Source organism: Nicotiana tabacum, chromosome 19 (assembly GCF_000715075.1).
Source record: "Nicotiana tabacum cultivar K326 chromosome 19, ASM71507v2, whole genome shotgun sequence".
Classification (NCBI taxonomy): domain Eukaryota; kingdom Viridiplantae; phylum Streptophyta; class Magnoliopsida; order Solanales; family Solanaceae; genus Nicotiana; species Nicotiana tabacum.
In genome coordinates, this window is record NC_134098.1 from 124,631,146 (window position 1) to 124,646,145 (window position 15,000).

General features: G+C 33.4%; 1 protein-coding gene across 1 annotated transcript; it reads left to right on the forward strand.

Moving 5' to 3' along the window:
• The first annotated feature begins 10,136 nt into the window (after positions 1-10,136).
• Positions 10,137-11,578, forward strand: LOC107808712 (nicotianamine synthase). Its single transcript, XM_016633252.2, has one exon. The coding sequence runs from the start codon at positions 10,289-10,291 to the stop codon at positions 11,240-11,242; it is 954 nt and encodes a 317-aa protein (XP_016488738.2). The 5' UTR covers positions 10,137-10,288; the 3' UTR covers positions 11,243-11,578.
• Positions 11,579-15,000: the final 3,422 nt, after the last annotated feature.

Sequence of the window (15,000 nt, forward strand, 5' to 3'; positions counted from 1 at the left end):
ACAACCCTCATATTGTGGATCCACGGCCTTCCAAACAGGGCGTTGTATCTTATATCGCCTTCGATCACGTGGAACTTCATTTCTTGGATGGTCCCGGCCACGTTAACTGGCAGGATTATTTCGCCCTTAGTTGTTTCACATGCCATATTGAATCTGTTTAGTACCAAGGTTGCGGGCACGACCTCGTCCTGTAGATCGAGATGCTCTACGACCCTCGATCGAATGATGTTGGTCGAACAACCTGGATCAATTATCACATGTTTACCTTGAGTTTTATTCATAAGTACAGATATTACCAGTGGATCGTCATGTGGTTGCATGATTCCTTCCGCGTCTTCGTTATTAAAGGACAAGGTTCCTTCAGGGGTGTAATCCTGAGTCCGAGATCGCTTTTCTCTTACGATCGACATCTTAGTGCGTTTAAGCACCGGCCCCTGGGGGTATTGATCCCACCCATGATCATGTGGATGATGTGTTGTGGCTCTTCTTGTTCATTTTGTCTACTGAAATCCCTGTTTTTGAAATGGTTTTTGGCCTTGTCACTTAAAAATTCTCGAAGATGCCCTTTATTGAATAACCGGTCTACCTCCTCTCTTAGTTGCCTGCAATCTTCCGTTTTGTGGCCATGAGTGCCATGATATTCGTACATTTGATTTGGATTCAACTGGGCAGGATCGTTCTGCATAGGTCGAGGCCATTTAGCATCTTTGATGCATCCGATAGATGACACGATAGCTGATGCATCGATGCTGAAGTTATACTCCGATAACCGAGGTGTTTCCTTAGGTACGGTATGCCTGTCGAACCCATTCCTGTTCATCAGCCCTCGAGGCCCTTGGCCTCGATCATTTCTCATTTCGCCTCGTACGGGGTTGTGTGAAGGTTCGCTACCCCTACAATCTCCGTTATACGGCCGATATCGATCCTTGTTTGACCTTGGTTCTCGGTTGATATCCCTTTTAATATCGGACCCAGAACCCAACTGGTCGTCCTCAACTCTTATTTTGGATTGATACCGATTGTGCACATTGGCCCAAGTAATAGCTGGGTACTCAATCAGGTTATGCTTCAGCCGCCGTGAAGCCATCGAGCTTCGTTCGTTTAGACCTTGAGTGAAAGCTTGAACAGCCCAATCGTCTGTAACTGGTGGTAGATCCATTCGATCCATTTGGAAACGAGATACGAATTCTCTTAGCATCTCGTTATCCTTTTCTCTTACCTTGAATAGGCCCGACTTCCTGGTCTCGACCTTTATGGCCCCAGCATGTGCTTTTATGAAAGAATCTGCAAGCATAGCAAAAGAATCGATAGAGTTAGACGGTAAATTATGATATCATATCATTGCTCCCTTTGACAGGGTTTCACCGAATGTTTTCAATAATACAGATTCGATCTCATCGTCCTCTAGATCTTTCCCTTTGATGGCACATGCGTAAGAGGTGACATGTTCGTTGGGGTCGGTCGTTTCATTATATTTAGGAATCTCGGGCAAGCGAAACTTCTTTGGGATCGGTTTAGGACCCGTGCTCGGGGGAAAAGGCTTTTGTACGAATTTTTTGGAATCTAAGCCCTTCAATATCGGTGGTGCCCGATCAACCCTGTAGTTATATGTTTCCACTTTCTTGTCGTTTACCTTGATCCTCCTTTCTCCCGACTCTATTCGTTTTGTCAGTTCTTCGAGCATATTAGCAATTTCGAGATTAGTCCCCAATTCTTGCTCGATTGACTGGGCTCGAGTCTGGTCGGTGCCTGGGTTTGGCTCTGCAACTGGGCTATTGCTTCTTGTTGAGCTTGCAACATCTCGAAGATCATACGCAAGCTGATTCCGTTTTCCTCAGCGTTTTGGGTATTTCGAGCTGCAGACCGAGTTCCACCATGAATGTTATTTTCAGGGTCGGAATGTTGGTTCACCTCGACGGACGCATGCGAATTGACGTCTATTGGCTCTTCGACCCGAACTCCAACGGGATCGACGAGTGGCCTTCGACCCCCAGGGGTTAAGTTGTTGTTCTCATCTTGAAGGCTAGCTTCGTTGTCGATAGGTAGGTCCATTAATTGAGAATTCATCGCTTTCAACCTGAAATCAAAGATACTTCCATGAGCAAGTGTAAAATGGTATGTTTTGTAGAGATTCGTACCAAACAACCACTGTTATCCTTAGTCCCACAGTGGGCACCAAACTGTTTACCCGAAAAACAGATAGAGTTGAATTTATACGTAGTTCTAAGGATACGTGGTATAACTTGGCACAAATCGGAAAGTGAGTAGAAATATATTGAGTATTGACTATATAAAGAATGAAATACGAACCAAACTGAATGGAAAATGGTTTATGAACAAGCAAGACGAATCAATATACAAAACCTAAAAAAGGATAATCTCTATATGAATATCAGTATGTTTTTCTCTGTGAATATCAATAATCAATAATATGAGAGTGTATCAATGCCTTAATGTGGATCTCTTACAGAAATAATAGTCATCCCTCTTATAGTGGAGGGATCCTACTTTGGATATAATTAAAAACATAGTTGGGAACCTATGATAAAATAGTTTTTCCCTAATTCCCGCCGAGATTCTCTCTCCTTAGTGCGACTGTAACGGCTCCTGTCCCTTGGCTCGATCTTGATCGGACTTGGTATTGGTTGGTTTTCAGATTTAGAGCCCGATATTGACTCGGGCTCGATATTGACTCGGGACCCGGTATTAACTTGGGCTTGGTATTTGTCGGTCTCTGGCTCTCAAGCTCGATAACGCCGTTTCGCATCATAGTTCGATTTGGATTCGAGCTCGGTAATGACTTCGAGTTCGGTATTTGATCGGTCCCAGAAATTTGAGCTCGGTAACCTGGTTTCGGATCTCATACCTGATATCTTCGGTCCATTATGTTCCAATCTTGACTAATCATACGAAGGTCGACACCGATTTTGACCGTATAGATAGTTAATTATATCTATTGCTGCTTCTTCCTTACGGTATTCTTATTCCATTTTCTTGTGTTTGTCGAACTTTCTACCAGTAATTTATTATTCTTACATAACTTAGTTGTCAACTTACAATATTCGATCACTGGGTTGCGTTAGCATAAAATATACGTAAATGTAATTACCAAATTCTCACCTTCTACCCTCCCTCATTCTAAACTACTCATTTTACCCCTTATTAATATTAAATTTATAACTAGAACAATGTCTATGATGTTTCAGACTACACGTTAAAAAAAATCTTTATTTATTCACAGATTATTGCCCAAAAAAAAAAAATTTCTTTCTTAAATTACATTATCAATCAAACATCTTCATATAAAATACGTTTGGGACAAAAAGTACATTTTAAGTGAATGATAGTGTTGAAAATTTAGACTATCATCCTATTTTCCAAAAGTTAAAACCGTCTAAAATTTGGACGCAAGCATTGGAGCATAAAAAGCGCAAAATAACCCCTCGATTTTGAAAACATGCACAGCTAGAAATACTTTCATAAAAAATAAAGTACAAATTTCTCTATAATAGCTTTTTTTAAATATTATTTTATTATTATAACGAAATATTGTTATTGAGAACATATATTATAACATAACATAAATAATTAATTTTAAGAAAAACTTGACTATGATAATAAAATATTGTTATTAAGAATGATAGTTATGGAAAAGTTTGAGGGTACTCCTTTAGTTAGTGTCGAGAGGATGGCTAGCTCCGCCTAGCTCATGGTATAATTAAGCGCAAAAACATTATGGTTGGTAAGTTGTGAAGTTTACGCTTAGCTGAAATGACAGCCCGTTGGATTGTCGCCAAGTAAGTTGTTAGTACAGTGACCAGAACATGTTAATTGAACCACTTCGATTATTAGAGCTTAGCTCCCCATGCATACACCTTAGTCGAGGCATAGCAACGCGAAAAGAACAATAATCTAATTTGAAACTGTAATATTTTATTAGTTGCCACAAACAATGATATCACACTCATAGAAAGTAACTAGGAGTAATAAAGAAAGTTGTAGGTCGGCACTCAAATAAATAGAACATTTTCTTCTTAAGAAAATCCAGATTGTTAACATATTGGTGTATAGTAGTTGCATAAATAAAAGGATAACCAAAGCTTAATACATGTCATCATTTAACCAAATATATATATATATGCTATCTTTCTGTGCAGGTTTATCAACAACACTAGAAAAGAAGAGGAAAAAACAAATAAAATTTTCATTTGTTTCTCATCCAATATACATTTGTTTTTTTTCCCCCTTCCTTTTCTTGTAGATGCTCTATTCCTCAAGAAGATGTGTTACCCAGTGGCGAAGCCAATAAATTCTCCAAAGGTGTTCAAACTTGAAATAAGTAAAACAAATTCTCTGATATAGGGTGTTCAATATATGTTATATACCTCCAAAACCTAATATATATTTTTTATACACAATATAATTTTTCGACGAAAGATGTAAATTGACCACTCTTAGGAGCATTACCCCCACCCCACTCCTCTTAGGGGCTGAGCTATAATGTTGATTACGTGTTCGGACGAATTCAGTAACTTTTTTTAAATTTTGTATTTGTATTAAAAAATTCATTAATTACGTATAAATATCTGATTGTAAACCTAATAAATAAAACGATGACATAATAACAAATTCAGAATTTATAAACTTTAAATTGTGGCTATGCATCTGCCTCTCTCCCCTCTACCTTAAGGGTTTGCAGCTGTCGAATCCCTCTCTCCTCTTATAACATTTTTATTTGTTAAACATATTAGCCAAAACAATAGCTATAAACATCACTAAGCTATATTTGTTCCAGAGGAGGTGTTGTCACAATGACTCTAGAAATGCCACAATAGTGCTGCTAATTTCATATGCACTATCAAGGGCTAATGCTGTTCGTTGTTGCTGCAGCACATGGAGTGATGGAGATAAGTTAAGAAATTAAAATTAACAACTTTTACGTAAGTATCAATGTCGGAGCTACAGTCTGTCCAACTGCTGTTCTTTCCAAGTCTTTCTTTCTCTCTTTTTTTCCAACTATAATTTGCTATTGTGCTTCCAAGTAGAAAACTCTCACTTTTTTGGTTTCTTTTCAACATTATTCCATTTAATGTTATAACTGAAGGCGAAAGCATTTCGCATATCCCATTTTATGTGAAGGGGATCGAACTAATAAGAGGGTCACAACACAGTTTTTTAAAGTGAATTAGTTTTTTCTGATTTTATTTAAATATATATATATATATATATATATATATATATATATATATATATATATATATATATATATATATATATATATAAAACATTATTATAAGAAGTAAAAAAAAAGAATGAAATTTTTCTATTTTCTTGACAAGACAAAATAATGAGGGTGGAGAACAAAATCTTCCATAAAATGCCACCTTGGTATTTTAAGTACGTAGTTCATTTGACATGCCTACTTCACTTGCCTGCTAGATTTAATGGGTTTCCAGACTAGATTTATTTTCTGGGTAGCCAGCTAAAAATTCAGTAATTTTAACGTGACAAAAATTAATTTAGTGACAATTTAATAGAAAAATCATAACTTGGACGATCTTAAGATAATAAGAATTGGTTAAATGAATTTTGCAAAAAATGATTGATGACCATTTTGTATACGGGTAAACCGGGCCCACTGAACACCTCGATTTTCCGGTAAGTCAAACGGAGCAGGAACGTGACCGTAATGAATCGGAGCCAGAGCGAGGAGCCCCTCGTATCGGGGCTCGGGCAAAACACCTGACCTCGAGGATATCAGGGTCATGTCCTCCGGGTCCGGTTTGAGGATCAAAACTTCGGAGAGCACTACCAAACAACTGCACACGACTAATAAAGGGTCGTGATGTCCGTGACCAACCGGATATCACGGCGTGAATCTCGGCCCGTATCGGCTGAAAACCAGTGATTAGCAAAATAAAAGATTTTTACCTTTCTTAGAATTGTACTTAGGGTAAAGCTTATTATTCATGTGACACATTGTAACTCGCATATCAAAGCAATTTATTTCAATTCTCTTTGTTGTTTAAAGTTCTTACTTTTGTTCTTAAGTTCTTCATAAGTACAAGTTCGGAATCGAGGGCAGGTTCCTCATCGAGCCATCAACCGAGCTCGGAATCACCCTTATCATTGGTTTGGCCATTTATTACGTCTTTCATTTGCTTAATCTAACGTCATTAATCACTTGTATTGAATTAGTTTACATATCCTTAAAATCACATATAAATTCAGTTGTTATCCGTTTTTTTAGGGTAAACACATTTAAAAAAATTATAAGCGTAATTTTTCATGATGCTAATTACGATTAATTATTCATGAGATTTGATGTATCTCCCAAAAAATAAAGATATAGAAGGTTTGAAGATTGAATAGAAGTATATGAAAGTGACTTAATGAATACTTAAAGAAAAAGTCGAAAAAAGATGTGTTGCTAAAACCTTTCGAACGTAAAATCATGTCCATTGGAACCATATATATGTGGAAAATCGCTGAGATAGGCATGGACCCAAATGCTTGCACGCAAGGTTACAAGAAAATTGACAGTTTCTCTATGTCCGTACATCAATTCTTATTTAATTGCCAGACTTGGTGTGAAACCAAAATATGCCACCTTTCCTTGACCCCAAAATGATAGAGGCAGTCCATTCAATATTGAGAATAAGAAATACTGCCTCCTTCAAAAATAGTTTTGAAATGCTATTTGTTCAACTTTAATTTAGATTATATACAAGTTACTTTCTTTTAAAAGTAAAAATATTCATACTCCTGATGGTCCCAAATATTAGTTGTAGGTTTTGTAAATTATTTATTTCAAAATACTTGAGGTTTTAAAAAATAAGAAATCATTTGTTATTTTTTCTCATATATTCTTGCTTTTAGTGTTTTAAGTAGAGAGTAGTAATCAAGTGAAATGCTTAAAGAAGAAATAAAGAGTAGTATGAAAAAATACTCTTATGATTAAGGTTATTAAATGTATTTCTTAAAGGATGTAAAAAGATATAAAAAGACATATAACATGAACAAGAGGTAGTACTTTCATAAATCGAATCGGAATTACTATAACTTGCAAATTTTTCTTATTTGGAAACAACAGAATAATAGGTTAATTAAGAACCTTGGTCGAAGTTCGTTTTGACTTTTCGAAAACCTAATGGAAACGCCATTTCGAGATAGAGAGGTATAGGATAAAATCAAAAGAAAAAATAGCTTAGAATTAAAGCACCTAATTTGGCCGTGCAGTGGAATCGTGGTGTGGACAATCAAAGTGGGAAAGCATAAGAAGTTTGAGAATGAGAATCCGATGTCATAATCAAAGTTGCCCTATTCGACGATTTTGACTAGGTAGATGTTGTATTACAAGATTCTTATGCATTATCCATGCCATTTTCCCAGTATTCCTAGGTTTTTTCCTTCTTCTAAGTTCGTTCTTCCCATTGTCATTCATGACGTTTTGATTTTAGTATTAAAAATAAAGAAAAAAACAAGAGATAGATGATGCCTTAAAGATTAGAAACGAAATATGAGTGTTCATTTTAAGAATAATTACTGTCCATGTACAACGATAATTACTTTGCCGCAATTTCAAATAAGTTGAGTTTTATTTACTGTTCATGTAAAATAGAAAATTCCGTCTTGCTATTCACGTCGTAATTGATGTGCAAATGGCTTTCACAAAGAATGCGTTTTCAATATGTTATCGAGGGAAAATGTTCTTCTGAAGCTTTAAGGGGTGCAAAATGACTATTTTTACATAATCGAAAACAAACAAAAAAAGAAAAAGAAAAAAAAAACAATTAGACCAGACGCTGGATGGTATGATTTGAAGGATGGATTTTCCTTAGTTACTTCCGTTATACGGTACTCCTTCCGGTCCACAATAGGTTACCATTTTACTTTTTTATTTTGATCTAAAATAAGTGTTCATTTACATAATCAAGAAGGAATTAATTTTATTTTTTCAAAATTTGCCCTTATTTACATATTTCAATGTGTCAAGATAATAATTAATTAAGGTTAATTTGGTAAATACATCTTTTTTTCACTAGAAGTTCATATTTACTTAATGTGTGTGCCAAAGGTAAATTGATCACTTGTTGTGGACCGAAGGGAGTAATAAAATAAAGATGAGAAGTTATTAGCATGCAGTCATTTGCATTGAACTTAAGAGAGTAAATTTCATGGGTGGTCATCCAACTTTGTGTTCATTACCCAAAAGTCATTTTTCTTTCTTTTATTACGTAAAAGTCATTCAACTTTGTGTTCATTACCCAAAAGTCACTTTTCTTTTTATTTTGTTACACAAAATTCTTTTTACTATGCTCTAGTTATCACAATAATCACTTTGACCAGATTTTACAAATATTTCACATAAAAAGTCTATTATGCCCTTGACATTATAAATCCTCTCATTTATGTAATACCTTCTATATTATATGCTATATAATATCATTTTTTCAAGTATTTTATTTATAATTAAAATAACTTAATATTATTTTATTTATTATTTTTATAATATATTCGTACATTTAATTTTTTCTTAATATTAATTTTCAAGATATATAAGTAGCATTATTTAATTTGCCAGTAACATTACCATGGATCTCAAGTCCACGTTCTTAATCATGCTTAATAAAATATGTTTAATAAAAATTAAAAAATCAAAGCTCATTGATTTATCAGCCAAGCCATACCCATTAATTTAATAATAAAATACCCACATTTAGCAAAATGAGACATCATATTAATACTTTCAAATAAATAATATTAACAGATAAAGCTTTAAAAAACTTAATATTAAATTCAAATATCTTTGAAACTTTTTTTATAATTTTATTGACTATAAAAAACTATCATTTGTTAAACAAATCCGTTTTTATTATTTTCAATAAGTATTAAAAAAATAAATTTCTTTTATCATTTTTATATTTAAAATATGTTTATGTTTGAATATGATTAAACAAATTGAGTGTCATGAAAAAATTAAATATATGGATATATTATTAAAATAATTAAAATAATTTAAATTTATTTTAATTATAAGTAAAATACCTAGGTAAAAATATATTATAGTATATAATATAAAAGGCATTACACAAATGAGAGGATTAATGTAAAGGACATAATAGACTTTTCAAGTAAAAGTATTATAATTCTGAAAAATATAATTTTTGTGATAAATAGAGTAAAGTAAAATAATTTTATGTAACAAAAGAAAGAAAAGTGAAACACAAATTTGGATGATCATGAAATTTACTATAACTTAATAACTTGGAGTACAATAAATATATATGCATCGGTCCCAAGTCCCAAGAAACTATCACTTTGTGGGCCAACTAAGCCTAACTACTCACCAGGAACACTAGGGTTTTCATAGAAATGCAAAACCGAGAAAACAACAAAGGTCCAAAGAAATACTATGAAATAAGTTTTCAATGAAGTTCATGCTTTAAATTTACGACTTACTACCTGTTAAGCAATTAACATATTCGTGGGAAAAAAACATCATATACCGTTGATCCAAGACAAAAAAGTTTTCTAACAAAACAAAGAGAGTTGTACATTAGGCTCATGAAAATAAGGAAAATTACCTGCAATAATATATTTTAAAACCTTTAAACTATTAATATATACGTAATGTAATACTCCCTCCGTTTCAATTTAAATGACACATTTTTTTTATTAGTCTATTCTAAAAATAATGATGCATTTCTATATTTAGAAATAATTTTTACTTTAAACTTTTTATTTTATCTACTTTGTCATTAATGAAAAGCTTTTATTGTCATACAAATATTATGGTCTGGCAAAGCTTTTATCCTCTAACCTTTTGGGACAACATGTTTCAAAAAGTTTTTTTTTTTCTTGAACGTTATGCCATGTACTAGTTTAATTTCTCAACGGTGGACGTAACTTTGCTCATCAAGGTGAAATGCTTAACTGATTAACCTGTAAATGAAATAAACGAAGCCCAACTACTCATTCTAATTTCAAATCAATTATTACTGAGTAAATAAAAAAAAATCTCTAACAATGAACAATAAATGATGCAACAAAATAATAATAAATGACCCCACCCCCCATCTCTCGTGTATCTCTGGGTCCCTCCAAAAAATCCTCAATAAATAGCGACTTGTGGAGACCTCATGAGCACCAGATCATTGAGTGTGTCCTTCGAACTTCAAAAAAAGAAAATTTAGAGCAATTCCTTTTTGATAATTCCAAGGAAAATTTCTAGCTATTTAGCTATTTGTTCTCTTTGCCAATTTCTTCATATCTTCATAGTGTCGACATGGTGTGCCCAAATAGCAATCCAGTAGTACAACAAGTGTGTGAATTATATGAACAGATCTCGAGATTGGAGAACCTTAGCCCTTCCAAAGATGTCAACATACTGTTTACAAAGCTTGTTCACACGTGCATGCCCCCTAATCCCATTGATGTTTCAAAACTCTGTCAAAAAATTCAAGAAATTAGGTCTCATCTCATCAAACTATGTGGTGAAGCTGAAGGTCTTTTAGAGAGTCACTATTCCAAGATTCTTGGCTCTTTTGAAAACCCCCTTCACCATCTTGACATTTTCCCATATTTTGACAATTACATCAAACTCAGCTTGCTTGAGTTCAACATCCTTACCAAAAATACTACAAAACCCCCAAACAAAATAGCATTTATTGGATCAGGCCCTCTCCCTCTCACTTCTCTTGTTTTGGCTACTAAACATCTTACAACTACATACTTTCACAACTATGATATTAGTTCTGAGGCTAATTCCCTGGCATCTCGTCTCGTGGCATCCGATCCTGACTTGTCTGATCGGATGACTTTTCACACGACGGATGTCATGGATGTAACGTGTGCCCTGAAGGACTACGATGTAGTCTTCTTGGCCGCGTTGGTTGGTATGGATAAGGAAGAGAAAGTTAAGTTTGTCGATCATCTGGCTAAGTATATGGCTCCAGGGGCAACCCTGATGCTCAGGAGTGCACATGATGCGCGCGCTTTTCTATATCCTGTTCTTGATCCTCGTGATCTCAGAGGATTCGAGGTGCTTTCGGTGTACCATCCAACGGATGAGGTGATTAATTCTGTGGTCATAGCTCGTAAGTTGCCATTGCCTTGTGTTCAACCACTTGATGGACTTGGATCCTATGTGTTACCTAGCAAATGTGCTTGTGCTGAAATTCATGCCTTCAATCCACTCAACAAGATAAACTTGATTGAGGAATTTGCATTGGAGGAGTAAAAATTATCTATTGAAATAATTGTTTCTGAAGCTAGCATGTGTTTTTAATTAATGGTTTGATGATCTATGAGTTGATTATATTATGTCCCCCAGCTCATAGAGTTTAATTAAACCCTATCATTTCTATTTTTAATTATGAAGTCCTTAATTTCTTGTATCTCTAACTGTTTTGATCCGCTAGGAGATCATTGTGTCCCATTTGTGTGTCCCTTTGTGTCAGCTTCAAGAAGAATAAGGCATGACCTTTTTGAGGCCTTTGTTTCACTTACTAAAGGATATATTGTATCATCTTACGTTTATCTGTATGAATACAATCATAAGATGTTTTGTGCAAAAGCTAGCCCTTTGCAAATCTTCTTGATTTCCTTCCCAATCTTGTTCTGCTCAATATAATTTTCATTTTTTTATTACATTTGAGGATCAGGAAGGGGAAGGAACGAGGAAGATAAAGAATTGAACTCACACCTATTATGTGGGAGACTCATTTAGATATTTGCTTCAAGTAATTCTTGTTTTTGATTCAGAATCCCCTACCCCCACTCCCATCACCCTGGAAGAAAGAAAAAACAAAAAGGTAATTAAACATATAAAAGCCAAGCGATATTCCCAATAATCACTTGTAAATTAAAACTATAAATTTTGAGCAAAATCTTTTTCATTCACTTTCTTTACTTAAATACGGAGCAATGCGCATTTTCTTTTTGTAATGGTGGTGTTCCTGTCAATTTGTGAGTATCTACTGTCTACTTGATCATGTCAGTTTGTTATTACGGTTTGTGCACCTTAATCATTCTATCGGGTATCTACTATCTTCTACAAACACAAATATTGATCAATTTGCGAACCAAGATTTTGGCAAATGAGATTGTGAACCTCAATTGTCTTACTAATCTACTTGATATTCGATATCTTGCACTCATAAGTCAGAGTTATATTTATAGTAACCGCTTGGTACATCCCATAACACTTCCCAACCGGCGTTACAACTTACAAGAGTTCGGTTGTAACGATCAAAGAAAAAGAAAAGAAGAAGAAAAAGGAAAGAAAGTGAAACCTTGCACGGTTTTGATTTTATTATTATATGATGTCAAGGAAGAAATTGAGAGAAAACGGCCAATTGAACTTTCCACTTACATTCTTGCACACCAGTACAGAAAAAGTTTCTAACTGTTACTTCCAGAGTGATATCATGTCTTTTATCTTTTTCTTATTGCTTCCACTCTTCTTTCAATTTTCGCCTACTTTCTGTTATTTTCAGATGTTGAATGGACAAACGAATCTGATCACTTATATCATGAGTTGAGTGGAAGAGAAAGCTGAAGGGGCCATTTGAGGATAAAACCAAAATAAAGAAAAAGATAGTCAATAAGAAGAAGACTACAATTATATCTTTCAACTCCATAAACTCTAGTCAATTCAAACAGTGCCTCTTGTTACATCTCTTGATTTTATGTTTGTCTTGAGGTGATGAGAAATTGATTTAATTTTGTCTATATATTTTCCTTCCATCACATCATAAAAAAGTTAATAAGTCCATATTTTTGGCTAAAAAAAATGTATTAAACATTTATCAATCAGACATACCATATCCACAAATTGGCATGTCATTTAGCTATAAGCATATATCATTCAGTCTATCATGGGGATATATTGATATTCCCTGTCAATTATGTCTTGAAGGATGTAACATATATGTTTGTACTTTCGCTTCATTGTTTTTCCCAAAGGCGGATAATGAATATTAAGATCTCGTGGGACAGCAATTTGAACAAATAATAATAAGAATAACAACAATAATAATATTATAAATATTACTCATCTGTTTCAATTTAGAAGATATACTTTCCTTATTAGTCCATTCCAGAAAGAATAACACATTTCTTCAATTGAAAATAATTCAACTTTAAACTCTTCATTTTACCCTTAATGAGAAGGTTTTATTATAACTACAAAGTTTTTATCCCTTAAGCTTTTAAGACAACAAGTTTCAAAGTCTTTTCTTTTTTCTTAAACTCCGTGTCAAGTCAAATTACCTCATCTAAATTGAAACGGAGTGATATTTAATATGGCAAAGGATCAAATATACCCCTCTACTTTCTAAAATGGTCTAAGAATACCTCTCGTTATACTATTGGGTTATCTATACCCCTGCATACTTTGGGTTCAAATATACCCCTCATTTAAACGGAGGGACACGTGGCATCGTCATGTTGGTCAATTCTAAATATCTCCTAATTAATTAAAAAGACCCATTATCCATACCTGAAAAATAATATTTTTTGTAAAAACTAAAAAAAAAAACTAAAAACACATTTTTACTAAAAAAAAATGATTTTTTTTTTTTCCAGTTTTTTACAAAAAATAACTGCTTTAAAAAACTGAAAAATATTTTCTAAAATAATATTTTTGTAAAAACTGAAAAACAAAACTGAAAAGCAATTTTCTAAAGCAATTAAAAACTGAAAAAAACTGAAATATTTTTAACTAAAAACTGAAAAAAAAAAGAAAATATTTGTTTTTTCAGTTTTTACAAAAACATTGCTTTAGAAAATTGATTTTCAGCTCTTTTTTTCAGTTTTTACAAAAATATTGTTTTAGAAAATATTTTTCAGCTTTTTTAAAGCAGTTTTTTTGTAAAAACTGGAAAAAAAAATAATTTCATTTTTTCAGCTTTTAGTAAAAAAAAATTCAGTTTTTTTCAGTTTTTACAAAAAAAAATTGCTTTAGAAAATTGATTTTCAGCTTCTACTTTTTTCAGTTTTTACAAAAACATTATTTTAGAAAATATTTTTCAGTTTTTTCTAAAGCAGGTTTTTTGTAAAAACTGAAAAAAAATATTTTCGTTTTTTTCAGTTTTTAGTAAAAAAAAAATATTTTTCGGTTATGGATAATGGGTCTTTATTATTAATTAGGAGATATTTAAAATTGACCAACAGGACGATGACACGTGTCCCTCCGTTTAAATGAGGGGTATATTTGAACCCAAAGTATGACTGCAGGGGTATAGATAACCCAATAGTATAACGAAGGGTATTCTTAAACCATTCAAAAGTAGGAGGGTATATTTGGCCATTTGCCGTATTTAATATTGGGTAAGGGTAGATTTACATGCTTTTTAATCTTTTGAGTTGATCCTTCGCCTTCGATCCCATTAGACTTTATCAAGGTTATTAAAAAAAGGGTTTTGCCCTGTATTTTTGCACGAGTTTATTTTCACCCCTGACAGTAACTTTACCAATTACGCCAAGGCTCTCCTTCCACTTTATCAAGGTTACTAATAAAAAAAATAATATGTATCCTACGTCCATCATTTATTGCAAAGGAAGCTTCAATCCTCAGTATACACACTAGAACTTTGATATGATGCCCTAATATGTCTTTTATTCACAGAAGATAACTCCCATTTCCCTAAAGTTGTAAAATTCAGCACATTTGACTTAATTGAAAGTAAAATTTTCGTTGAGCCCCATTCCGCCCAGCCCCCCAAATTTATTTATTTATTAAATATTACTATATCATATGCACTACAAAACTGTGGTAGAATAAATTAGTATTACCATTTTAATTTGTTATGTATCCTGAAACGTTATTAGACTTATTCTAGGCTTGATTCAACGACAATTACTATAGTCCGACATATAGGAAATTGTAAGCTCCTTTAGGAACCTTACAATTTTATATAGGTGATAACGAAATGAACGCAGCTATGTCCACTATGTCTATTTCGATAAGACATCTGGATTAAGTGAGGGTGACTC

Excerpts from the sequence above, each read along its gene's own strand:
- LOC107808712 (XM_016633252.2), top strand. The coding sequence starts at position 10,289 with ATGGTGTGCCCAAATAGCAATCCAGTAGTACAACAAGTGTGTGAATTA.